This window comes from Peromyscus maniculatus, chromosome 20 (assembly GCF_049852395.1).
Source record: "Peromyscus maniculatus bairdii isolate BWxNUB_F1_BW_parent chromosome 20, HU_Pman_BW_mat_3.1, whole genome shotgun sequence".
Lineage (NCBI taxonomy): Eukaryota > Metazoa > Chordata > Mammalia > Rodentia > Cricetidae > Peromyscus > Peromyscus maniculatus.
In genome coordinates this window covers 23,849,625-23,876,519 of record NC_134871.1, presented here as the reverse complement: position 1 = coordinate 23,876,519, position 26,895 = coordinate 23,849,625, and the positions used below count along the sequence as shown (strand labels likewise).

Sequence of the window (26,895 nt, the reverse complement as noted above, 5' to 3'; positions counted from 1 at the left end):
TGGTGTCTGAACTCCGTCCACACGGTTGGTTCGGCAAGTGCTCACAACTGCTGAGCATCTGTCAGCCGCCGCGTGTAGCGTCAGGTGCAGAGCTGTTCAGAGTTGTGTCATAGTCCATGCATAGACAAGCATTTTCATGACTGGAAGACCAAATGAAAACTGATTTGAAGGTTGATTATTGTATTGTGTTAATTAACCAAAATTGTCTGGTATCACATGATATCTAGGGAGAGAAGGGAGAAGAAACAGGTTGTGCTTAGATGACAAAATTTCATGATTGCAGTGAAGTAGACTGGTATCTGACGACTAGTACTTTCTCAGTCAAGGTATGTAATTATGAGAAGGGCTGAGTTACAGTAATTAAAATGAGCACAAAGTTAGACATTAGAGGAAATTCTGGCAAACATTGATACTTCTTAAGTTGCAGGGGTAGGATACATCTGGCTAACTGTTGACTTTTTAAATAAAATTTTAAAAACTTTATTTTCGGTGTATGATGGTTTTGCCTGTGTTTATGTCTGTGCATCAAATGTGTGCCTGGTGTCCTTGGAGGTCAGAGGAGGGTGTCAGATCCCTTGTAGCTGAGCCTCCGCATGGGTGTTGAACCTGGGTCCTCTGCAAGAACAAGAACTCTTAAGCCCTGAGCCTTTATGACGTGTGTTTAGCCCCTTTCTTTCCCTTTGCCGTGGAAGTGTGCACTTTCCACCAGTGACTCTCCTCTCATCCTCCAGGGGAAGTTTGCTGACTCGGAGCCTGGCAGAGATCGTGAAGAAAGATGACTTTGTTCTTGACTCAGAGTACCTGGTCACACTACTGGTGGTAGTCCCCAAGTATGTCTGTTACCAGAGAGTCCCTGAAAATCAAGCACAAAACATTTGTTCATGTGGCATATACAGCACAATTTGGTTCATAATGTTGTAGTGGAGACATCAGTTATAAATTGGTAGGCTTGGCTGACAAATAATTTTGTTACTAAACTTTTAAAAATACATACTTGAGATTTTTCAAAATCAGGCCATTGAATTTGTTATTCTGAAAAATATTTGAACTTGAGCCCTATAAGAATAAAGAATGTGAGCTGGGCGGTGATGGGGCAAACCCTTAATCCCAGCCCTTGAAGGTAGAGGCAGGCAGATCTCTGCAAGTTCTAGGCTAATCCGAGCCTATAGAGTGAGATCCAGGACAACCAGAGCTACACAGAGAAACCCTGTCTCAAAAAACCAAAAGGAGAAAAGATGAAGACTGTGTTTTCAAGGGCTGCATAGTCTTGACGGCTCTACCAGCTGTCATAACTGCTCAGCTCTGCCATGTCCATTGGTTGTTAGGGCTGAAGCGGCCACAGTGATACACAAACAAAGAAGATTTTGTTTACTGACACATTGGAACACATTATTCAAAATTTCTATTTATCTTTGATTTTATAGCTTTCAGGAAAATAATCTTTGCCCACATTTTTTTAATTTAGCTTTCTTTAAAATTTATGTTTAGAAAATTTCAGCTTTTGGAGACAGGAGCCCTGTAGGTCACTTTACATAATGAATTAGCCATGCCTACAAACACTTTATTGTAAATCACACATAGTTGTCTCTCCACGTCCCCAAAGCCAGTGGCCTTTCCCGAAAGCTGGTGCACAGTGTTCTGGGGCAGCATCAGTTACTGCCACTTGGTTCCTCCTGCCTCCCGGGGAGATGCTGCCTCTTTCTGTACATAGAGTTTGAGTCAGCCCTTTGTACTGACCGCCAAGGGTAGTGATTGCCCACGGCCTCTTCTGTTTTTAAAATGAGGTGTGGTTTTCAACCATGCAGTTTAAGAACAGAGACTCTGCCCCCTTACCAAACCAGGCTCTTGGCTGAGCCTCTGTTGCGACAGTTACTAGCTCTGAGGGAGGCAGGTGATCAGTACTTCCTGCTTCACTCTGTAGGTGAGGCATGTTCTCAGTAGGAGGCTGGGGGTTCGCTACATATCTGTGATGTATTTTATTGGAGCCACGTTTCCTATCTGTCCGTGTTTTCTCTTCCTGGGCATGGCAGAAGTAAGACTCATCCCCCACGCTTCCTGTGCCTTTTCTGCAGGCTGAACCACAATGACTGGGTTAAGCAGTATGAAACGCTCGCAGAGATGGTGGTCCCCAGGTCGAGCAAGTGAGTAGCCGTCCGCCAATAGCACTTTGTTCCCCGAGTCTTCCTGCAGCTTGTGGGATTAGGAGTACCTTTGGTTTCCTTTGCAGTAAGCCTGTAACTTTAGAGCCACCAGTTTACTTGGTAAATTGTCATCTCTAGTAAATTTTATGTCTAGAAGGGACTGGGTGCAGCCAGTGTGACCCCCCCTCCCCATTTCTATATGTGAGAAGTTTGAGGAGAGTGAGGTAAAGTTGTCTGCCAGTCATACTTCTCGCTGGGCAGGACTAGGGCCAGAAGCAGTGAGGACTTTCGCTGCCTTCTGAAGCCTTGTCCACCGAGCACTTGGCCCACTAGGAACTAACGTCATTGACCTCACAAAGGAGTCACCAGGCAGCTCCTGGAGGCTGTGTTGATCAAATCCATTGTCACTTGAGAAGAGAGTTGAGGCCAGATCTGCCTATCCTGAAAAAGCAGCAGAAGGCTTGCCTTTTTAGTCAGCGGTTGGGTTGCCAGTTCAGTGTGTATTGTCTGTCTGTCACTTTAAGCAGTTCCGTGAGGCAGTTTGGGCAGCTCATTTCCTCATAGACAAGGAAGCCGTGTTGACGCTCTCTAACGCATGTGGCTTTCAGTTCCCAGTGCCAAGGCAGTGACATTGTAGCTCATGAGCCAGGTTATCAGCCAGTGTTTGCCATTGTCTCACAGATGTTCTTGTAAAGGACGGTGTGGAAGACAGTGAGGACGTGAGGTTGGTAAGGTTAGGCCGTGGGGTACTTCTGTTCTAGTTCAGTGGGAGTTCGCTCAGTGTGATGGAAAATCATGGGCCCTATTGAGGTTCTTCTCAACTTGCTGTGTGACCTGGGCAAGTCTTTGAACTTGTCGGGTCTTATTTTCTCCTAGCTGTACATTGTAAAACTCTGTGTTAAAGTTTTCAAATGTCCGATGACTGGAAATCCTGCCGCCTGCTAGGATGTGTGCAGATGTGTGTGAAGCTGTAGCCAGGAAGAGGCTGCTGCTGTCTTGAACCTCTCCACTGACGCGGGCTCAGGAGACTCGCACTTTCCCCCTGTGTTTTCACCACTTTTCTTTCTGTCTCTTGGTGGGTGTTTGTTTGAGATGAGGTTTCACTATGTCACCCTGGCTGGTCTGGAACTGTGAAGACCAGGCTGGCAATGTCTCTGCTTCTTAACTGTCATTGGAGGTTGGGGAGGAGGGGTAGCTCAATGGTGGAGCTCTTACCCAGCATGTGGGAGGCCCTGGGTTCAGTTACCTGCACCAGAAACTTAGACATGTCAGTCTGGGTCAGCTCACTGGTTAACCCGTACCTTCCTCCTAGAAGTCACTCCCTAGAGTTTCCGAGGATTGCTTTAGTAGGCTTGAGTGCTAGAATGTACATACAAATTGTCCTAGGCATTGTGCAGAATTCTCCTGTGTTCTGGATTAGGGTTGCCAGGTGCGCTGTCTAAAGCAGGGGGGAGAACCAGATGGCTGGCTCAAGCTTTAGAGAACCAAGGGATCAGGAAGAGCAGGAAGAGCCGGGGCTCTAGAAAGCTATACTTCCGGCAGGGGTCACAGAAATGGCCCGAGGCAGACCTAACAGTCAGTTCATCTGTTTACCTGTAGAAATTGTTACGCTCATCGGGTTAAAGTAAGCCTCCCGGCAGGCAGCCATAGCTCTGGCTAACACTGTATCTGGAGAGAGTTCAAGTCCACATTTAATCATGAAGAAATGCTACTTAAACTATCAGGGTGGCTCTGTGGGTAAAGGGGCTTGTCACTGGGCCTGATGACCTGAGTCCCAGGACCTACATGGCAGAAAGAGTTGTCCTTTGACCTCCAGGAAAGTACCTTGTATACATATACATGCCTACACACACACACACACACACACACACACACACACACACACACACACACACACACAAATTTAATTTTTCCTTTTTGCTTGAGACTTGTGTGGCTCACAGCTGCCGTCACTTCAGCTCCACGGCATCCAGCACTCGCCTCAGGCATATGCAAGTGAGGTGCATGTGGATGTGCAGCATCCCCCCCCAATAAAAGTATTCTTTCTTTCTTTCTTTCTTTCTTTCTTTCTTTCTTTCTTTCTTTCTTTCTTTCTTTCTTTCTTTCTTTCTTTCTTTCTTTCTTCTTTCTTTCTTCTTATTTTATAATGCCATTTAGTTCTACATATCAGCCACGGGTTCCCCTATTCTCCCCCCTCCCACACCCTCCCCTTACCCCCAGCCTACCCCCCATTCCCACCTCCTCCAGGGCAAATCCTCCCCCGAGGACTGCGATCAGCCTGGTAGACTCAGTCCAGGCAGGTCCAGTCCCTTCCTCCCAGACTGAGCCAAGTGTCCCTGCATAAGCTCCAGGTTTCAAACAGCCAACTCATGCAATGAGCACAGGACTTGGTCCCACTGCCTAGTTGCCTCCCAAACTGATCAAGCCAATCAACTGTCTCACCTATTCAGAGGGCCTGATCCAGCTGGGGGTCCCTCAGCCTTTGGTTCATAGTTCATGTGTTTCCATTCATTTGGTTATTTTTTTTCAATAATTGAGTAAAACCGAAATTTATTATAAGCCACAGTCATCCTAGGGACCTCCATGCTATATATATATAGCCTCTATGGTTCTATGGGTTGTGGTCTGATTGTTCTTTATTTTATATCTAGAATCCACTTATGAGTGAGTACATACCATGACTGTCTTTCTGGGTTTGGGTTACCTCACTCAGGATGATTTTTTCTAGTTCCATCCATTTGCCTGCAAATTTCATGCTTTCATTGTTTTTCTCTGCTGAGTAGTACTCCATTGTGTATATGTACCACATTTTTTCCATCCATTCTTCCGTTGATGGGCATCTAGGTTGTTTCCAGGTTCTGGCTATTACAAATAGTGCTGCTATGAACATAGCTGAGCATGTATCTTTATGGTATGAATCAGCATTCCTTGGGTATATGCCCAAGAGTGGGATGGCTGGGTCTTGAGGTAGTTAGTTCAATTCCTAATTTTCTGAGAAACCGCCATACTGATTTCCACAGTGGTTGTACAAGTTTCATAAAAGTATTCTTAAAAAACCAAAACATAAACATAAAAAGAAAAACCTTTCACAAGGCAACTTCAGAAGGATGGATATTTGTTACCTTAAGTGTGGAGATGTTTGTGGGTATGCATCTGGCTTGCACACACTGAAGGTGGAGAATTTGCGTGTGTATCACCTATACTTTAGAAGCTGTTTTTCTTTCACAAAACCGTAAATTAAACATTAGAAAATCCTCATGGCATGAAAGGTAGAAGAGGCCCCGCCCCCAGTGACATCACCCACCCTGGGCCTTGCTGTTGAGAAGGCTGAGTGTAGCTTTGTGGCCCCTGTGCATGGGTTCTCTTCCTGTAGAGTCAGGGCCCTTTTGAAAGCTGATTCCTCCTGTCTGAGCCACAGTCCACCCTTTCCAGCAGGCCTGCTCCTCAGGGCCTTACACATCTCTGTGGCAGTTTCCCAGCACTTGTGTCTGGAAAGGTTTTTGTAGTGATGTCCGTGGAGCTGTGGCTGGAAGTTATGAGCTCACTGACACTGAAAAGGAGCCTGACACACAGAAGTGTATTCATTCAGAGCTGTTGAGACTGTTGCTTGTGAAATTCCGATTGGGGATGTTATGGGGAACAGGAATGAATACCTGGGGTATGAGGTGATGGCCGTGTGCAGCCAGGCCCTGGTGGGCTGGCTGGATTGGACTGGAAAGAGGGATAGTCCGTGAGACAAGAACAGACAGTTTGACCAACCAGCCTGATGTAGAAGTTGAACAGCTGTGGCTTCCCTTAGTGAACAGATGGTTTTGTCAGCTGGAGAGTGAGGAGAGGGTGTGCGGGCATCCTAACCAGAGAGCATCCCAGACAGAGCGTCTTTGACGACGGAGGCGTGCAGGTGAAGAGCGAGCATGCTACCAGTCCCTCCCTTCCCCGTTTGTGAAACCCACAGGACGTCTAGAACTCACAGTGACTTTCCCCTCTAGTGTTCTTTCAGAGGACCAAGACAGTTACCTTTGTAACGTCACCTTGTTTAGAAAAGCAGTCGATGATTTCAGACACAAAGCCAGAGAAAACAAGTAAGTTGTCTGTCCCTCTCATAAAGGTGTGCATATAATTTTAATCTGTTGCATTTGTTATATATGGTGTGGACAAATTTGTTTTTTTCCTCCAAATTTAGGTTCATAGTTCGTGACTTCCAGTATAACGAGGAGGAGATGAAGGCAGATAAAGAAGAAATGAACAGGCTGTCTACTGACAAGAAGAAGCAGTTTGTATGTGGCGTTCCTTAGCACTGTCGGTGTCCGGGGAAGTGAAGTAGTATTGCCTGTCTTTGACTTGGCAAAAACTTCTCTGGTTTTTCCTTTAAGAGAGCTGATTTTAGTTGGTGTACTCTTCCACTTCTTTTTTGAGACAGGATTCACCCCACAGTCCAGGCAGACCTACCTCACCGTGTGGCCCAGAGCTGTCTTGAGCTCTTGGGGATTCTCCTGCCTCGGCTTCAGAGTGTTGGGATTATAGGCAGCCATCAGTTACCAGATCTCTCCACGGGGATTACAAACGTGTGTCTATGTCTGGCTCAGGTCCTAGTGCGTGCACAGCAAACGTCCTTACCCGGAGCCGAGCCCTCCTTTTGTGATCCTCGTTGGATTTTTTTTAGGGCTTGCTTTGCTTTTGAGTCTTAGGAAAATGGAAAAATAAATTCCGGAGATGCTGAAAGCCTGGAAGTCTCAGAGAGAAACATTATGAAAAAACAGTTTATAATTAGGTGCTAGAAAAATGTAAGTATTGGGGCTGACGATGTAGCTCAGTAGAGTGCTTCACCAGCACAAAAAAGCCACAGTGCCACCCTGACCAAAGCTGGCTGTGGTGGCACAGCCTGTCATCCCAGCACTGGAGGAAGAGGCAGGAGTATCGGGAAGTTCTCACAAACAAATTGGAATGTATATTTATGGGTAGATTCCCAGCAGCTCAGGGTTGTTCTTCCATCACCAGGGAGCAGCCTGACACAGACAGCATGCTCGCTGCTCACTGCCCCCCACCTGCTCTGCTTTCTAGCAAGCACATGTTGTCAATGCTCGTGGCCACAGCAGCTCAAAGAGCAAACATTTTGATCAGAAATTGTCACTGAATTGTATCCTCTTTGCCTGAATCAGTTGCTTGGTACGTCCACATGGTCCTGTGCATTACCTAACCTAAGTGTTAACTGAGCCAGTAATGCTGTCTTTACAGGTAGACAGGAGGAGGTATTATTGTTTGACATCTTTCAAGAAGTTTGTTTTTTTTGTTTGTTTGTTTTGTTTTTTCGAGACAGGGTTTCTCTGTGTAGCTTTGCACCTTTCCTGGAGCTCACTTGGTAGCCCAGGCTGGCCTCGAACTCACAGAGATTCGCCTGGCTCTGCCTCCCGAGTGCTGGGATTAAAGGCGTGCGCCACCACCGCCTGGCTTCAAGAAGTTTTTAATTGTGCTCAACATTTAATTCAACAAGAACTTGCATTGTCATAGAAACAGAAAATGTAAAACAGGAGCAGGTTTCAGGGCCTCAGAACAAGCCCTTGTTCACAGATCACACTGGGAGCTGGGGTTGGGGAATGGCTGTGTCCAAGAAGCTTCAGGTAGAGTTCTCTGTCAGTGCACTAAATACGCTGGGCGCCATGCTGTGTGCTCCAGTGTTGGTGCTACAGCTTCCAAACCCAGTTAGACTGCTTCCATGAAGCCGTGTCTTTGCTGTTGTTGAGCCCGGTTCACTGTAGAGTCTTTGAGGTCCAGAGGACTGGCTCACCCTTTGATTTAAGAGCAGGAAGGAAGGCAATAGGGTGTCCAGCAGAATGTTTGAAACTTCATAGTGTGGTCAGATGTTTGACTTTCTAATTGCCGTTTGCAAACCAAATTTGTGGTAATTTTGTGTTTTTCTTTTTAAAGGGACCACTTGTGCGGTGGCTCAAAGTGAATTTCAGTGAGGCGTTTATTGCGTGGATTCATATAAAAGCATTGAGGGTTTTTGTCGAATCTGTTTTAAGGTAAGACAGTTGAGAAAGTTGGAGCTGCAGAGCTCAGTGTCCCTTTCTCATGACAGTCCAGCCATATGAAGAGGCAGACACAGTCAGGGTCACACAAGCTTGTCCTCTAGCACCAGGTTCAGGAGAGGGATCCACACTGCTTCACTCTGCCTCTAAGGTCCATCCTGTGCTGTGTAAGGAGAGTTGGTCTGTGAGTCAGCGAGCTCATGGCGGGGTACACCGAATGTGCTCTGTGGTCGGCCAGTTGCCGTGGTGTCAGTTGCTCAACACGGCCACTTGTTTTGCTTGATACAGTCTCCTCCTGGCTGACTTGGAACTCATTTTGCAGCATAGGCTGGTTCACACTTTGATCTTCCTGCCTCAACCTCCTGAGTGCCACCATGGCAGGTGTGTAGCATCATACCTGTCCCATATGGCCTTTCGATGCAGTCTGGAGATGTGTGATACAGCACAACCTTTCTAGTAGACTCTGTACAGCTTGTCATGAGAAAGGCCTGAACTCCACTAATCCCGAGTGCAGTGTGGTCAATAGTGAACCAGCAACTCTGTCATTTACCATGATGATCATGTGTCATGAACTGTGGGTGAGTATGTGGGTCAGACATTTATAAGGCTGGAGGTGCAGGTGAGCTTGCTCCAGCTCTGCCAGAAACCGCGGACTGCACGGTGATGGATAACACTAAGCAAAAAGAAACTTGGAGCTAGCTCCATTATAATTAGGGTAGCACTACCATTAAAAAACTATTTATTGAGTCTGAGTATTTTGCCTGAATGCATGTCTATCTATCACAGTGCCCGTGAAGTCCAGAAGAGGGCCTCAAGTCCTCTGGAACTGCAGTTACAGGCGATTGTGAGCTGCCATGTGGGTGCTGGGAATTGCATGCGGGTCCTCTGGAGGAGCAGCCAGTGCTTTCACCCGAGACATCGATCGCTCTAGCTCCGTGGGGTCACCATCATTCCTCAGTTCACTCAGTATATCTGTGTGTGGCACGTGATTTGTAATTAAGTGCAAAATTAATTATAAAATACTAAACAAATTGGATGTGGCGTCACACACTTTTAATCCCAGCAGGCAGGACACAGAGGCAGGCAGATCTCTGCGTTCAAGGCCAGCCTGGTTTACACAGTGAGACCTTGTCTTTAAAAAAAAAAAAAAAAAAGCCAATGTCTGTTTAAAATGAGGATTTTTTTCAGATATTTTGCATGTAGTTTGATGTACAGTGTAGATTTTAAGATAACAATGCCCTTTGAGCCTCTGCACATGCTGCTCCTATTAGAAATCATTTAAAAACTTATCTGTAACCATGCTTCTCACCTTTACATTTTTTTTTAATGTTTCAAATAAGTATGGAAAGTCTCAATTTTTCATTATAAGCATATCTTATAGCCCTATTTTATTTTTATGTACTGGGCATATTAATAGATTACTGTGAAATTGAATATTAATTACTAGTGATTGGCTTGCCTGTTTTCCCGTCTGCTACAGCTTAGGCTGGCCTCAGACTTACACCGCCCTTGCCTTAGCCTCCTCAGCGCCGAGGTCACAGGCGGGGGCCACCACCCCGCAGTGACTCAGTTTTAAGGACGGACTTGTGGTGGACGCAGGTTTGTTTACGCGCTAATGTGAGCTTCTGTGGCTGGTGGCCGGCTTGTGAAGGGGTTATTTAACGGGCATGCTGTGTCCATGAGGAGCCTTTAGAGAAGCAGGAGGACGTTTGCTCTGAAGAGAAAATGTGTGTGTGTGCGCGCGTGCGCGCGCTTGTGCTACACACTGCTTCTGCTGCTCTTTAAGGTACGGCTTGCCGGTGAACTTCCAAGCGATGCTCCTTCAACCTAACAAGAAAACGGTGAAGAAACTTCGAGAAGTTCTGCACGAACTGTACAAGCACCTAGACAGCAGCGCAGCCGCTATTATCGACGTGAGTACCCGCTCGCTCGGGAGACGGAGGAGGAGAGGAGAGCGGGCGTCCGGGTAAACTCAGCAAGGACGTTCTTGGTTCATGTGCTAGGTGTGGCTGCTCTCCGTATCCTAGCGGCCCAGCGTTATCTTGCTGTGTATTAGATGTTTAGCTGCAGATGTTCAGAGATACCCCGTACTCCCCCTTGTTCTTAAACAATATAGACTGCAGAGAAAATAGGAAGTTATTTTTAATTTTGTCTGGTAGAAATAACGGAGTCAATAGATTAGCAATTTACGTTTTTATTTATTTGGGGAGGATACACACATGCTGTGTGTTTGTGTGTGTGTATAACTTTTCCCTCCACCACGTGGGTGGGTCCCAGGGTTCAAACTCAGGTCATCAGGAGGCTTGGCAGCAAGTACCCTTACTCCCTGGAGTCTCTTTGGCACAGGAACAGTTCAGAGTTTTATGTTTATGTGTGTTTTGCCTGCACATATGTCTGTCTGTATATCAGTGAGTGCCTGACACCCAGGGAGGCCAGAAAAGGGAGGCAGATCCCCTAGTTCTGCACAGTTGGGAGCAGCGTGTGGTGGTGGGAGTTGAACCCAGGTCCTTTGGAGGAAGAGCCAGTGCTCTTCATGCCCGGTCATTAACTTTTAACCAGAACACAAACAGTGTGTGTGGTTTTGTTGTTACACCATATTAGTGGGCTTTTATTTTACAGTTTAAATTTCACATAGCTTGCTGTTTTTCACTTTAGTTGAAGATGGTAGTATCTCACGTATATATCGGAATAATGAAAAATTGGTTTTTTTAGTAAGAGAAAAATGCAGGAAATGACTTGCTATCTTTTCATAAAATCTTAGAGAAAATAAGAACCCTAAGTCTTTGGTACAAACTTGGCTCTCAGTAAATTCTTACAAGGTGTAAACAGATCTGAGATCTTCAAAACCACACTCGGTTTATTTGGATACTACATTTTGTAAGCCTCATCCCCTAAACCAAGATTTAAGAAGTTAACTTTTGCAGTTTTACACAATAAAACACAGGAAGGTCATGGTTCAGGCACAGTTTCAGTATTGGAGCATAGCTTAGTCTGGCCTTCCTGCTTGCTGTGTGACTCAGCAGCCTCAGGGTCTACCCACACTTCAAGCAAAGTGAGTGCCTGGTCAGATTAAGTTAGTTTAAATGCATAGCTTCATCCCAGATGAGGTGTCCATAAGAGGTCCTGTAAGTACCTAACTGGTGTTTGTGGTCTCTCCATAGGCTCCTATGGATATTCCTGGCCTGAACCTGAGTCAGCAAGAATACTACCCCTATGTATATTACAAGATTGATTGCAACTTGCTGGAATTCAAGTAAAAATGAGCTCCTGCTAGACAGTCCTATTCTTGTGTTGATGTGTGCTCCCAGGATTCATTCTCGTAACTCTCGTGCCCTCTGCTTGCTCCTCACCCTTTCCCTAGGTGGATCTTCTCATGTGGTCCATATCTCAACATTTGCTTTTTAAAGGAAAAAATATATATTATATATTGTTTCTTTTTATTGATCAGGTCTGTAAATGTGTACTGAAAAAAATCAGAGTTTATTTATAAATAGAATAGTTTATTTAAAGAGGTATTTTCCTCCTTGATATCATGGTATGCATAATTCTGTGTGTTACTATTGTGCACAGCCTTGTTTACAGGAGAATGGTGTAAACATACCATTTTGTTCACTGTATTTAGTAGACATAACTGTTCAGTAGTTACTAAGTCGTGATGTAGAACAATGTGACAACATTCAGGTGTGTGCTTTCCAATTTTCCCAACACTATCTGTCAGCACCGTTGACATCCACAGGACAGAATAAAAGAACCTGTGCACCGTGTGCTGTGTGTGTGACTTGAGGATTTCCCTGCAGTGTGGGCTCAGGGAAGGTACGTCTGACGCAGTGGGCTGCCTTCAGGATCCACCACTGCCAAGCTGTGAGCATTGTGTCTGACTTGCGTATGATTTAATTGTGCCAAATGGAGGTCAGAGCACAAATCTGAAGGTTATTTTTCCAACACATGGTGATATTTATACTTGGACACTGGACACTTAGTTCTCTTAAATAAGAAGTGGGGCCAGAATAAAGTGTAGCAAAACTATGCAGCATTGGTCATTTATTTTGTCTAAGTCTTTGTTTCCTAACTTCCATAATTATAAAGGCCTCACTCTGATTTCGTCATTCTTACATTGTCTGAAAATAGGCATTACTGGCCTTTAAAATTGCTGAAATGAATGACTTGGCTAAAATCTAGAAAGAACTCTGAGAGGGGGACTTTGTGGTGATCCCGTACTCACTGGACACATAGCTTTGTAAGTGGGAGAACTAGTCTGCACTGTTCTATCCCTTTTAGAAGATTAGCCTTCGAGATCTTTGCTACTTGGGATTTTGTATTTTTGTTTCTAAGTAGTTACTGACTCCAAACATATAATGTCTACAAAGTAGACCATGTGAGAGATACCCCTGTCTCCCTCTTTCCACCCTCAGGGGAAGTCTGGCCCTTTTCTGTGTCCAGCATCTATCTATCTCCCCTCCCTCCCTCCCTCCCTCCCTCCCTCCCTCCCTCCCTCCCTCCCTGCCCCTCACTTCGAGCTAGTTTGAATGAAGCAGGGATTATACTGCCCACTCCTGTCCTGTTGCTGTCTGGATTAGTGGTTTATCCAAGGTCCACATTGTGAGACTTAAGCTCCTCACTCTTCCTGATCATGCGGTTCTACCAAGTGTCGGTCACAGAAGTCAGTGCTGCGTGTTCAGGGTATTCAAAGTGTTGCACTTTACTCTTGACACGTCCTTGTGTACGCACGTACGTATGTCTGTGTGCACTTTGAATAGTACCCTGTAAGGGATTCTCCAAATTTTGACACATGGTGCCAAATGTGTGTCAGCGTTCTGAAGTCCAGATAGGTTAGGAGTGCGGGTGTGATTGTCGTGGAGTCAGTTTCACTGTGTAGCTTCAGTTGGCCTGGAGTTTGCTGTGTTGGCCAGGCTGGTCTTGAACTGAGAGCTTGCCTGCTTCAGCCTTGTGCTGGGATCAAAGGCATGGCCATGACATCCGGTAGGGATGCAGTTTTATTCTTTGTTTTCCTGTAGACAGAGGAAGCTGAAAAGCTTTCATTTCAATGTTAGAAATTTCTCTGAGTTTTTCTCTTTCTTATTTTGTAAGTGTTCTTTGAACCTTAGTATCTCAGGGATGTGGATAGTCTCTACTGTAAGGAACTGTGTTCAGTTAGTGACTGGTGAGCCACACGATGGCTTGACGGTTGTGGCTGGGTAGGAACTGTGCTCTGGTGTCAATCATTCTGTGTTTGAAGCTCTGGGACTTGACCGCCCGTCCGTTAGGTCTTGTGCAGCAGAGCGCCGAGATGGGATTCTGAAGCTAGTCCCCAACTCTGCTCCTCAGGAGCTCTCCACCCAGGCCAGCCCCGTCAGAGGTGGTCAGGGCTGCCATGAGTGACTGACCCACATGCAAGAGGGTGCCGAGTGTTGTCTAGAGAGAGCTGAACACATGCATTTACTTAGGGCTGGGAGCTGCCTCCCTGTGATTGATAGGGGAACTTCAGGGTGCACATGGAGGGAGTCTGCAGTTAGAAATCCTTGCAGTCTTAACGCTGCTTCGGTGCCTGTCGTGGAGTTCAGCCTGTGGGGTGTGTTTATAGTGTTGATGGTGGCCGCCACTGTGGGAAGGGCTGCTCCTGCTTGCTTCCCTTGCCAAGGCGGCTCCTGGGTCCCTCCTGTGTGAAGAATAGGCAGTTGTGAGACGTCTGGAACACTTGGAGACCATTCTGACCTGTTGCTCAGCCTTTCTCTGTGGTGATAGGAGGACTGGTCGGCTCTGTTTCACAAAGAAGTTAAAAGCCAAAATATGTCTTTCTGTATGTGTGTGCACATGTGTTCATTGATTGACTGATTGTGTGGTGCTGGGGAATAGAACCCCGGCCTGACACATGCTAGCAATCATTCCACCACTAAGCTACATTCCCAGGTCCTAACAACTTGGGAGTGACTCAAATGACAGACTTTGAGTCGGAGTCATATTTGAACCTAACATTTTTGATCACTGGGATTCCCCACCAGTACCTGTCGGTAGAGATTAAGTGAGTCTGGAAGATGGACACCCACGTTCTAGATTGTGTTGGTGTTTGGTAGAGCCGACAGCTGGTCTTAGATGGTGGGTTGTGCTGTGTTTAGCTGATGCGTGCTGACTTTAATAACCTACAGCATCAGCCCAGGAGGTTGTTTCCCTATGCAAGCCTGCTAAAGCTGCTCCTAAATGAGCCCTCTGTGGACCATGACCTGAGTGGATTTGGGAATGAGCACAATCAAGTAGTGTCTTCAGAGACAGACTTTGTGGACATTGACTCAGCAGTGTGAGCATCTCTGCCTGCTCTCTTTTCTTTTCTTCTTCTTGTTTGGTTTTTCGAGACAGGGTTTCTCTGTGTAGCTTTGCGCCTTTCCTAGAACTCACCCTGTAGACCAGGCTGGCCTCGAACTCACAGAGATCCGCTTGCCTCTGCCTCCCGAGTGCTGGGATTAAAGGTGTGCACCACCACCGCCTGGCTACCTGCTCTCTAAATTATGTTCTCAGGTATTGGAAATGAAATAGAAATCCTTGTCGACAGGAGAGTTTGCTACCATCTTCCTTTTGAGTTTAAGAAATGTGCACAAGGTGAAAAGCCATGTGTAGAAATATTACAGACTGCTTACAGGGAAAACCTTTGCTGCCTTTGGAAAAATATAGGGTTATTTACCGGGGACTATGGGGGTCTGGTCCCCTCCCAGGGTCCAGGAAGAATCTACAACCAGCTGATAATTAATCCTTGATGAAAAGAAATGAATCGATGTACATGAAACTCCTTAGTTCATACTTATTCTGTGATAGTTCTCTCTCTACACAGCTTCTATTCTGCTCTCATGTCTAGCTCCTTTCTTGCCTGATTTCTCTCTATATTTATCTACTGTCCCCTTTAGGTTCTATCTTAATTCCTTCATCTAGTTCTGTCCTTTCTAGGTTCTCATCTATCTAGTTCTTTCCCCTATCAGCTCCTCTCCCATCTCCTCTCTCATCTGGCTCTTCCTCATCTTGTTCTTCCTCATCTGGCTCTTCCTCATCTTCCATCTTGTTCCTCTTGTCCTCTCTTCTAGTCCTTCAATCTAGTTCTTCCCCATCTCAGTTTGTTCCTCTCAAGTTCTTACCCATCTAGTTCTTCCATTCTCTTCTCTCTTCTCTCCCTGTGCCCTGGAAGTCCCGGTATATAAAGGGAGGGTCCAGCTAAATTGTGTAAAGCTATTACTTAACGTCCACTTCTCCTAGGCAGTGTCTCCTTGTGGAATTTACCGTAAGTCAGGAGACTTGCATGTGGGCTGTTCTCACTGTTAGTCCTCGGAAGTTGGGCGCCCACCTGGGTGGTGTTTCCTGTAGTCCTTCAAAGTGGCTAAGGGAGACAATGTGATTCCAGAGAAAGCCTTTCCTGAGGCTGTTCTCCAAATACCTGGAATGTGTATGTCCAGAGAGTGATCAGTCCACACTGTTAGCCCTTCTTAGGGAAAAGTCAATTGGGAAAACTATGAAGGCACACATGATTTTCATAACAGAAGATAGCTGATTTATAACAAGCCAAGTAACACCAAAAACTCCTTGGGATTTGGCTTCCTCTGGAGAAATTCCCTGATCCCTCCAGGTAGTGACTTTGCCATAACCAGCTGAGTTCTTATGATATATTCCTGCGGCCTGCAGCAGTTATTGTTTTACTAACATCAGTAAAAGAAGAAATCGCTTCTCAGTTTCTTAATTAAAATCAAATGCAGTAAATCAGTGAGAGATAGTTTGCTGTGGAAAGTCTGTAACAGTATTGTGTTCTGTGGAAAACGTAACAGTTTAGAGACAAGCGCTCAATTAAAAAATAATTACTGCCTGGTGTGATGGTGCACACCTTTACTCCTATCACCCAGGAGGCAGGTAGATCTCTGTGGCCAGGACAGCCTGGTCTACGTAGTGATTTCTAAGACAGCCAGGGCTCCATATAGGTCAGACCCTGTCTCAATAAGACAAAACAACAACAAAGACCTTAGAACAAATTTTTTTTTTTTGTTTGGTTTTTTGAGACAGGGTTTCTCTGTGTAGCTTTGCACCTTTCCTGGGACTCACTTTGTAACCCAGGCTGGCCTCGAACTCACAGAGATCCACCTGGCTCTTCCTCCTGAGTGCTTGGATTAAAGGCATGCACCACCACCACCCAGCTCTGGTTTCTTAATAAGAAAGAATATATCACATTGGAACCATTTCATTTCCAAAAGACTCGCCTTCATAGTCCAAGTCCATTATCTGAGAGACGGGATTGGAGAGACCAGGAATGGTCAGGATAAAGAATTTTGAAGCCGGAGGCAGCAACAAACGAGATTTCCTGCCAGGTCCGCTACTGAAATCACATGACCTGTCCATGGGGGCACTGAAGACATTTAATGAAGACATAATGAAAGTGCCGCTTCGAGTACCCCTAGGAGAGGTAGTTTACAATCCTGCATAGATCTAAGGAGTAATCTACAGTGTAATCGAACACCCAGGAGCTACTTAGGCGTGTGGTCAGCCGGGAGGACTCAAGCCTCTTTAGGCCTTACTCAAATAGTGATTGTTGTCTATCGTAGATGACTGTGGTCAAACCAACTACTCGGACTTGTCACTGAGGAAGAGTCCCATCTCCATCTTGTCTGACCCACAAAGCCCTCTGAGAGCCCTGCCTCCTCAGGCTGTCTGCATGCAGATGGTGTCATGTACAAGTGTGTCAAACAGTGCATCAAACCACATTTTATCTTTTGTTGCCATGATCGATCCGTATGTTTATGAAATGTAAAGAAAGTGAGACGTGGAAAGAATGGATGGTTTGTATGAGAAAACCATAGGAGGGAAAAGTGGAAGAAGGGAGCGCTGTCGATGAAGGAATAATTACAGCTCCACCTCGAGCTTGGAGGAGAGAATGTCCAGACTATCGAATCCAAAGAGCACGTTTCGTTGTCTTTTGCTGGTAACTAGGTATGTGGTTGACCTCTGCAGATAAACTGTGGCAACTTTCTTGAAAGGGTCACTTACTCCGCTCACATAGTTCCTTTTCCCTTAACGCAGGTCGCCCCGTTTCACAGGTGCCCGTTAATTCGGATAGACTCTCAGTGTAGGTCCCTACAGAGTTTGTTTATTCCAAGCAGAGTCCTTTCTGTTTCCTATCGAAATTATGACCATGCAGGGCTTGTGCGCTGCCACCAGAGGGCGCTCCAGTGCTGCTGAAAAGTAAGCACGTTGCTTGTTCTCTGCCCAGGTGGTTGGCTGGTTCTGAAATGTGTGTGTGGTTAAGGGAAGCCCGCACTCAGCAGCATTCTCTCTGGGGGTATTTTATTAAACCATATTAATAGAAAAATTCCAAAAAACACTAAACAATTCATTCTGTGGGTTAATCCCAAACCTGTGTGTGTGTGTGTCTCGAGCATATATCGAACCATTGGCTGTAGTTACTGAGCTGGGAGCCCTGCATTGCTCTGAGCTCCTGTGGTCTGGAGTTCCAGACTGAACTTTCCAGAGAAAGCAGGGGGTGTGCCAGTACTTCATGCTTCCTACCGTCAGGCAGTACCCCTGGCCACCTCATGTTCCTGCCACCATGCCTTCCACCATGGTGAACAACATATATATATATATATATATATATATATATATATATATATATATATATATTACAATACCATTCAGTTCTACATATCAGCCATGGGTTCCCCTATTCTCCCCCCTCCCACCCCCTCCCCTTACCCCCAGCCTACCCCCCATTCCCACCTCCTCCAGGACAAGTCCTCCCCCGAGGACTGCAATCAACCTGGTAGACTCAGTCCAGGCAGGTCCAGTACCTTCCTCCCAGACTGAGCCAAGTGTCCCTGCATAAGCTCCAGGTTTCAAACAGCCAACTCATGCAATGAGCACAGGACTTGGTCCCACTGCCTAGTTGCCTCCCAAACTGATCAAGCCAATCAACTGTCTCACCTATTCAGAGGGCCTGATCCAGCTGGGGGTCCCTCAGCCTTTGGTTCATAGTTCATGTGTTTCCATTCATTTGGGTATTTTTTTTTCAATAATTGAGTAAAACCAAAATTTATTATAAGCCACAGTCATCCTAGGGACCTCCATGCTATATATATAGCCTCTATGGTTCTATGGGTTGTGGTCTGATTGTTCTTTATTTTATATCTAGAATCCACCTATGAGTGAGTACATACCATGACTGTTTTTCTGAGTTTGGGTTACCTCACTCGGGATGATTTTTTCTAGTTCCATCCATTTGCCTGCAAATTTCATGCTTTCATTGTTTTTCTCTGCTGAGTAGTACTCCATTGTATATATGTACCACATTTTTTCCATCCATTCTTCCGTTGATGGGCATCTAGGTTGTTTCCAGGTTCTGGCTATTACAAATAGTGCTGCTATGAACATAGCTGAGCATGTATCTTTATGGTATGAATCAGCATTCCTTGGGTATATGCCCAAGAGTGGGATGGCTGGGTCTTGAGGTAGTTCGATTCCTAATTTTCTAAGAAACCGCCATACTGATTTCCACAGTGGTTGTACAAGTTTACATTCCCACCAACAGTGGAGGACTGTTCCCTTTGCTCCACATCCTCTCCAACATTGCCTGTCATTGGTGTTTTTGATCTTAGCCATTCTGACAGGTGTAAGGTGGTATCTCAGAGTTGTTTTGATTTGCATTTCTCTGATGATTAAGGATGTTGAGCATTTCTTTAAATGTCTTTCAGCCATTTGTAGTTCTTGTTTTGTGAATTCTCTGTTTAGCTCTTTAGCCCATTTTTTAATTGGACTGTTCAGTACTTTGATGTCTAGTTTCTTGAGTTCTTTATATATTGTGGAGATCAATCCTCTGTCAGATGTGGGGTTGGTGAAGATCTTTTCCCATTCTGTTGGCTGTCTTTTTGTCTTATTGACTGTGTCTTTTGCCCTGCAAAAGCTTCTCAGTTTCGAGAGGTCCCATTTATTAATTGTTGTACTCAGGGTCTGTGCTGTTGGTATTTTATTTAGGAAATGAACAACCCCTTTTTAAACTGTGAGCCGACTGAGCCTCCTTCCCCTAAGTTGCTGTTCTCAGGTGTTTGATCACAAGAAGAAACATAGCTAGGTGTCATGTGCCTATCCAGAAAGTTCAGCCTGAAGACCCATACTTTTTCAAATCTAGCCACACAGTAGGCCCAGCTGAAGATAACATTGTCCAAAATATTTGTCTGTGATGATACTCTAGATGGTGTCGGTTTGTGTTGCCAGGTGTATGCTCATAGCTGTTGATCTCCTGAAATGTCACTAACGTGGCAGGAATGGACACTTGACTTTTAATACAGTTAGTTGCCCGTGGCTCGTGGCCATGTTCCTGTGGCTGTACCTGTTCTGAGCCCGCAGCCTCTCTGTGCCTTGGTTGCCAGATTGGGTTTCTCAGCAGTCTGAGGAACAAGGAGAGGGAAGGGGGGCTCTGTGAGTCACTGCTGATGTGCCTTGGATTGCTACAGACAGCGTTCCCTTTATCACGAAAGGCACTGCGCATGTTTTGTGCCTCTGTCCATGAGGATAAACGGTTGTGGTACTGACAGATCAAAAGCTGTTTCTGATGGGAAATATTGAATCAGCAGAATTGAAAACACAGCTGTGTGCTTCTGATGGGAGCATAATTTCCTGTCAGTCAATGCCTACTTAGCATTTGTTTGTGCAGGGCAGGACCGGCTCCGGGAGACATCAAGGAGATGCTCAGCACCGATAGGATTTGCAGTTCACAGAATGCTGAGGCGTTAAGGCCTCTTGCAGGAAGCCCAGAGGCCCTCAGGAAAAGGCCCTCTGTTAGGAAAGGGGCCATGTTGATCAGTGGTGTGCAGGTGAGGGTCTTAGCACTTCCGTGACAGGGGAACCGTCCTGCCCAGCAGCAGGTTGGGGGTTGCAGGGCTGAGGGCCATGCGTCTGCAGCCTGGGTTGCCCCTGCCTTTGCTCTGGGTCTCTGCTGCCTGTGTGCCCTCTCCACCGTGAGTGGCCACTTTGTCCCGTCTCGCTTCCCTTCAGTTAGTCCTCCTAGCTCTGAGGCAGGAGATGGCTGCTGGCTGTTGTGAATCATGAGGAGCTCATTTCCCACAGAGGCCTCTTGTTCAAACTGATCTTCTCTCTTTTCAACTTGGCTTCTCTGTGCTTTCTCGAAGCAGAATCTTTTTGTTTGTTTTTTCAAGACAGGGTTTTTCTGTGTTTAACAATCCTGGCTGTCCTGGATCTCACTTTGTAGCCCAGGCTGGCCTCAAATTCAGAGGTCCACCTGCCTCTGCCTCCCAAGTGCTGGGATTAAAGGCGTGTGCCACTGCCGCTTGGTGCAGAATCATCTTTAATGTTTGTTTTTTAACTTGATGGGAACCTTTTTTTTTTTTTTAATTTTATAAATATGGGTGTGTTTGCATGTGTGTTGATGTGCCTGCAGAAGACAGAAGAGGGTATCAGATTCTCTGGAACTGGAGTTACAAGCATGGGTGCTGGGATTTGAACCCAGGTCCTCCGGAAGAGCAGCCAGTGCTCTTAAGTGCTGAGCTCACCTAAGAAAGTTGAAACCCCACAAAAACTTAGGAAGTTCAAAGCATGCAAAACATGTGGATGAACGTTAAAAAACACGCTAAGAAGCCAGACACACACACACACACACACACACACACACAAATCACATGATTTCATTATGTGGAATGTAGGCAAATCCGTAGACTCAGAAAGCATAGTGGTCGGCAGGCACCAAAGAGGAAGAGGTTTGTGACACACCGGTTGGGAGAGGTTTGTAAGAAAATGGTAAAAACGATGGTGTTGGTAATGACTGCACAACTCTGAACACAGTAAAACCAAATGACACAGTTTTAGTTTTTAATTTTATGGGTATGAGTGTTCTGTCTATGTGAGTGTGGTGTCCTCAGGGCAGGGTAGCGTATCGGATCCCCGGGAGCTGGGTTACAGTGGTGGTGAGCTGTCACCGAGGTACTGGAAACTGAGCCAGGCTCCTCTGGAAGAGCAGCCAGGTCTCCAGCCCCAAGTGACACAACTTTGAAAAGGTGAATTGTATTCTGTGAAACTCAGATTAAAGAGCTGCCCCGGGACCCGCAGAATTCCCAGTAGTGATTTACGTGAATCCCCGCATCCCTGTGAAGGATTGAGGTTTCACTTCCTGCTGGTGTGTTCCGCTGTTGGCATTTGCTCCACACATCATTCCAACCTCAATGCAGAGTCCTGCCAACCTTCCTCCTCTTCCAGGCCTGACGTTCCAGGTCGTCCCTTCCGTGGTCACAGTGTCCATGTCCTCTGTCCCCAGCACTCTGCCTGCTGAGGAAGCTGCCGGGCGGGAGGTTAGCACACACACCGTGCCCAGGTCTCCGTGCCTTAGGAGCGTTCATTCAGCAGTTGTTTCCTGGGGATGGACTCCTTATTCAACACCTTCTGTGTTTGTTCTTGAGAGGGTTCCACTGTGTAGTCCTGACTGGCCTGGAACTCGGGATGTAGACCAGGCTGCTCTCAGATCCACTTCGCTCTGTCCACGGTGCTTGGGCTTAAATTGCCACCACACTCAGCTTTTTTTTTTTTTTTTTTTGGTTTTTCGAGACAGGGTTTCTCTGTGTAGCTTTGCGCCTTTCCTGGAACTCACTTGGTAGCCCAGGCTGGCCTCGAACTCACAGAGATCCGCCTGGCTCTGCCTCCCGAGTGCTGGGATTAAAGGCATGCGCTACCACTGCCCGGCTTTTTTTTTTCCTTTTTAAACAAACAAACCGGCCTGGCTGTGTAGCACAGGCCGCCCTTGAACTCACTGAAGGGCTTTTGGGAACCGCGTTAGTTTTCTCATCATGTGATAAGACGTCTGAGAGAAGCCGTGAGGGAGGAGGTGTCTTGGCTCAGGGTCTAGGGGGTGAGGTTCATCATGGTGGGGAAGGCCAGCATGACGGGCCTGCTCTGTCTGCCGGAAGCGGTCAGGAAACAGCTCAACTGGAATTGGTGCGGGCTGCACCCTCCAAGTGGCCACTGCCTCCTGCTGGGCCCTACTTCCGAAACACCCCACGGTGTGTCCCAAACAGCCCCACCTAACCAGTGGGGGCCAACGAGCCAGTGGGGGCATTTCACATTCAGACCTCATTCCACCTCTGACCCTCATGGAGCCGTAGTGCAAAATGCATTCAGTGTGACTTCAGAGCTGAATAGTTTTATAGTTCTAACATTGTTCAAGTGTCCAAAGTTCTTCTGAGACTCACTGCAGTTTCGTAATCAACCCTGTTTTAAAAAAAAAGTGTGTGTGTGTGTGTGTGTGTGTGTGTGTGTGTGTGTGTAACATATAATGACAGAGCAAACAGTTCCCATTCCAAAAGAGGAAGGGGGCGTAGCAAGGAGAGATGGAACAAACATTAGACCAAACTCCGGCAGGAAAGCATCAAATCCCGTGGTTCTTTGTCCAGCTTCATGGGCCCACGATGGCATGATCTGGACTCAGCAGACTCGAGTGGCCCCACCCCTGTGGCTCTCGGGGGCCTGTGGCAAAAGTGACCTTTGTCTTGGACCAGCATCCCCCTGCCTCAGAAGGCAGTATCTGCAGCATACTGGGGTCTCCTTGACAACGGAGGCTTCACCCTCACGCTCCCTCATGGTCACAAGGCCTCCTTTCAGGCAGTCAGGCCCTGCCACAATCACTTGGGCTAGGGCTTCCTGGAACCTTATGTAAACCTCTGTGACGCCATGACCCTCGGGCTTCAGATGCTGCCAGCTGGAGGTGTATCCTGGCCCCTTCACCGCGGCTACGGAGGAGTTTGAATATCTGCCTCGCTGACCACGTCCCCAGGTTGCCCAGAAGCCTGCCGTATTAGAGACCCCCACGCCTTCCTCTCTCACATGTTCCAAGAGTTTATTAGAATGGAGACCTTTTTCAAATTCCCCACTGTCATGAACATAAAAACTTGTCCAGCCAAAGGACAATCTGGAGTCAAAATAAAATCCAGTGGTACAGCTGGGCGGTGATGGAGCAGGCCTATAATCTCAGCAGAGCCAGGTGGAGCTCTGGGCTCAAGACCAGCCAGAACTACAGAGCAAGGCATGCAAACAAAATCTGCCCTAAAATGTACAGACTCCCTCCATCCTCCATGCTAAGAGATGGGAAAAGAAGGGTTTTTTGTTTTGTTTTGTTGTTTGTTTTTCGAGACAGGTTTTCTCCACATAACAGCCCCGGTTGTCCTGGAACTTGCTCTGTAGAGCAGGCTGGCCTCAAATTCACAGACCCACCTGCCTCTGCCTCCTGAGTGCTGGGATCAAAGGCATGCGCTATCATGTGATCTCTATGGTCCAATCCAATTGCTGACAGCGACCCCTCTGAAGTCTCTAAGTCTTTGTCTTCATTTTTTAAAAGAAAACATCCAGCTCTCCTAAACTCCCACCCAAATTAAATAAACAAACAAACACTATGCTGTTTGGAGCACCCCAGGGCTCCTTGAGCCCCAAACCACTCCACATCACTTCCACAAACCAGTTCCAAATGCCCGTGAGACACACGTCGAGGTTTCTCCACAGCAATGGCAGCTTCTGGACACCGGTTTCTCTGTTAGTCACTTTAGTGGTTGTGATAAAACATCTGAAAGAAGCATCTTAAAGGAAGCATTTGGTTTGGCCCATGATTTGACAGAATACAGTCCTCTGGGAGGGACAACTACCTCCCATCGGTGGCCACCGGTGAAAACAGGAAGCTGCTTGCTCACATTTCAGCGGGGCAGGAAGCAGATCCACAGGAGCATGGTGGAGCTGTAATCCTCAAGTATCGCCCTTACACACACACACACACACACACACACACACACACACGCACGCACGCACGCACGCACGCACGCACGCGCGCACAGCAGTGAGTTACACTTTCAGCCAGGCCCCACCTCCTACAGGCTCGATGGCCTCCGTAAACAGGGCCACCAGGGTTGAAGTGATCCCAATCCTCCTCTTCCGGAGGCTCTGCAGACCTGAGGTTTGATCTTGCTGGAGGAAGTTAGTCACTGGGACTGGTTCCTCGGAGACATCTTGTCCTCGGCCTCTTCCCGGCTTTGCTCTGCTTCCTGTCCTCCACGACATTCTCCTTCTAGCCCTGATCTGGATTGTTCCACCACAGGGGTGCTCTGCCTCGGAACTGGCCCGGAATCAAGACAACTGGATGCATCTCAGCCAAAAGACATGCTTCCCTGCCTCGGTTGTTTATATTGGGCATTTTGGTCCCAGTGACACAAAACTCAGGATCTCAGCGACATTTTCAAGGATAGCCCTGGCAATGACCTTACTCGTGGGTTCATAACCACGATTCCTCCTGTTTTACCCAGTGCATTCACAGTAGGTTCTGGGTCCTGGCTCTCCAGTGGGTGAAATTACTGAGTCTAGTCTGCTCCCGGAAGTGGGCTAGACTACGCTGCAGAGTTCTCTCCACCTTCCCTTCTGTGTGTCTCTTTTTCCGGTGCTAAGGACTGCACACAGAACCTTGTGATGCTAGGCCTCGGCAGCTTTTCCCTTTCTGTCGCAGACATGCTTAATCCTGTTCTACAAGTGACTGTGAAATTCCAGGCAGAGTTTTGTAATCTGTAAGCTTTGTTTATTTTATGTGTGTGGGTATTTTACCTTAGTGCATGCTTGGTGCTGGAGAGGCCCTGAAGAGTGTGCTGGGTCCTCTGGAACTGGAGTCACAGACAATTGTTAACCTCCATTTGTGGGCGCTGGGAACCGAACCGGTCTTCTGCAAGATCAAGTGTTCCTAACCACGGAGTCAGCCATCTCTGTATCTCAGCTGCTTTCCCATTGCTGTGATAAAACACCATGACCAAGGCAACTTACAAAGGGAAGGGTTTATATTTACTTTTTAAAAGATTCATTTATTTTATGTATAGGGTGCTCTGTCTGCATGTACACCTGCAGGCCAGGAGAGGGCATCGTCCCATTATAGATGGCTGTGAGCCACCCTATGCTTGCTGGGAATTGAACTCTGGGCCCTCTGAAAGGGTTGCCAATGCTCTTAACCACTGGGCCATCTCTCCAGCTCTGGAAGAGTTTATTTTGAACTAACAGTTCCCGAGGTTAGAGTCCATCACCATCATGCTGGGGAGGTGTGGCAGCAAGCATCAGGCAGGAGCAGCCGAGAGAGAGCGCACATCTCAAAACGCAAACAGGAGACAGCAAATTTGAAATGGTGCCAGTTTCCAAGCTCTCAACTCCCATTCCGACATACTTCCTCCAGCAAGGCCACACCTCCTAAGCCTGCCCAGACTGGGCCACCAACTGGGGACCAAGTATTCAAATGCCTAAGGATGGGGTGGGGAGGGCAGACATCTTATTCGAACCAGCACACTTGATCACTAATGCTTTGTTAGCTGTTCTGTCTTTTTAGGTAATAACTGACTCTTAGGCCCTCAGTCATACGACAGCCTTTCATAGTAGCCGACATACCACCTCAGGGGTTGGTTGGTTTGTTTTTTGACGGGGTGACACTGTCTTATTTTGTCTTGTTTTTTTGAGACACGGTTTCTGTATAACCACTCTCCCTGTCCTGGAACTCGCTCTGTAGAATAGGCTGGCCTCAAACTCACAGAGATCCTCCTGCTTCTGCCCCCCAAATGCTGGGATTAAAGGCGTGCGCCACCTCTGCCCAGTGAAAATCTTTCTTTTAATTCTGTGGGGGAAGGGCTGGAAATGGCCGACACTTGTCTTTGGATGTCTTCTCCAGCGTTAGTGTTCCTCACCTCCTTCCCTCAGTGGGCAGAGCTGCCCCTGTTTCAAACTGTCCAGCACTGTGCTGAGGGACAGGAGCAAGGATTTCCACTGAGTCCCACGGAAGCGAACACACAGAAGCTGCTGTTCTGGCTTCCCTCACGCTGTGTCAGCCATTTGAGGCGTTAGCTTGGGCAGTGGTGCAGAACCCTCAGACTTCTCCCAGGGGCTGTGCAGAGTCTTAGAGGAGACGTGACCCTTGGAATATTGAGTTGATTGCCTGAGAAGTGTTCGCTGTCCTCCGGTGTCTGAACCCATGTAATTAGGGGCCCACGCTGAAAGGAAATGTAAAATTTTCCACAGTCACGGCTTTCCAGATTTGAGTTGGCCGTCCGCCCTCACGGCAGTTTCTCCCCTTATCTCCACAGCCAGGCTCACAGCTCCGTCCCTCCTGACCACCAGAGTGGACTCCTAGGTCACCATGTGGTGCCGGTGCTGTCCGGCTCTGCCACTCTCTCCTTCACTGGGGGGGAGGGGGCGGGAAATACATCTGTCAGGCATCTCTCTAAAAAATGCCAGGGATGATGTATTTGTCTTAACTTTTGTGTTTGTTCCCTAGCCACCTGATCCTGCGGTCAGAATTATTCCATGTTCTTCTATCTCGCTTCCTTTCTAATTCATCTGTTCTTCTTTTCCTTCTTTTTCTTTAAGGCCTGTAACCTAAAGGAATCCCTGTTAGTAAAGCATGGTAGGGTATTGTCTTAGGGTTACTGTTGCTGTGATGAAACACCATGACCAAAGCAACTTGGGGAGGAAAGAGTTAATTTGGCTTATGCTTCCATATCACTGGCTGTTCACCACTGCAGGAAGTCAGGACAGGAACTCAAGCAGGGCAGGAACCTGGAGGCAGGAGCTGATGCAGGGGCCATGGAGGGGTGCTGCTCCCCATGGCTTGCTCAGCTGCTTCCTTATAGAACCCAGGACCACCAGCCCAGGGATGGCACCACCCACAATGGGCTGGGCCCTCCCACATCAATCACTCATTA

General features: G+C 47.0%; 1 protein-coding gene across 2 annotated transcripts in view; it reads left to right on the top strand.

Moving 5' to 3' along the window:
• Atp6v1c1 (ATPase H+ transporting V1 subunit C1) overlaps nucleotides 1–12,196 on the top strand; it is a 33,268-nt gene extending 21,072 nt beyond the window's left edge. For both annotated transcript variants that reach the window (XM_006982820.4, XM_076555864.1), the window contains exons 7-13: nucleotides 732–830; nucleotides 2,073–2,141; nucleotides 6,131–6,223; nucleotides 6,325–6,418; nucleotides 8,067–8,164; nucleotides 9,957–10,083; nucleotides 11,332–12,196. In XM_006982820.4, the coding sequence (XP_006982882.1) occupies nucleotides 732–830; nucleotides 2,073–2,141; nucleotides 6,131–6,223; nucleotides 6,325–6,418; nucleotides 8,067–8,164; nucleotides 9,957–10,083; nucleotides 11,332–11,427 (676 nt within the window). In that variant the 3' untranslated portion in view covers nucleotides 11,428–12,196. The remainder of the gene's footprint in view (nucleotides 1–731; nucleotides 831–2,072; nucleotides 2,142–6,130; nucleotides 6,224–6,324; nucleotides 6,419–8,066; nucleotides 8,165–9,956; nucleotides 10,084–11,331) is intronic.
• The last annotated feature ends 14,699 nt before the right edge of the window (nucleotides 12,197–26,895 follow it).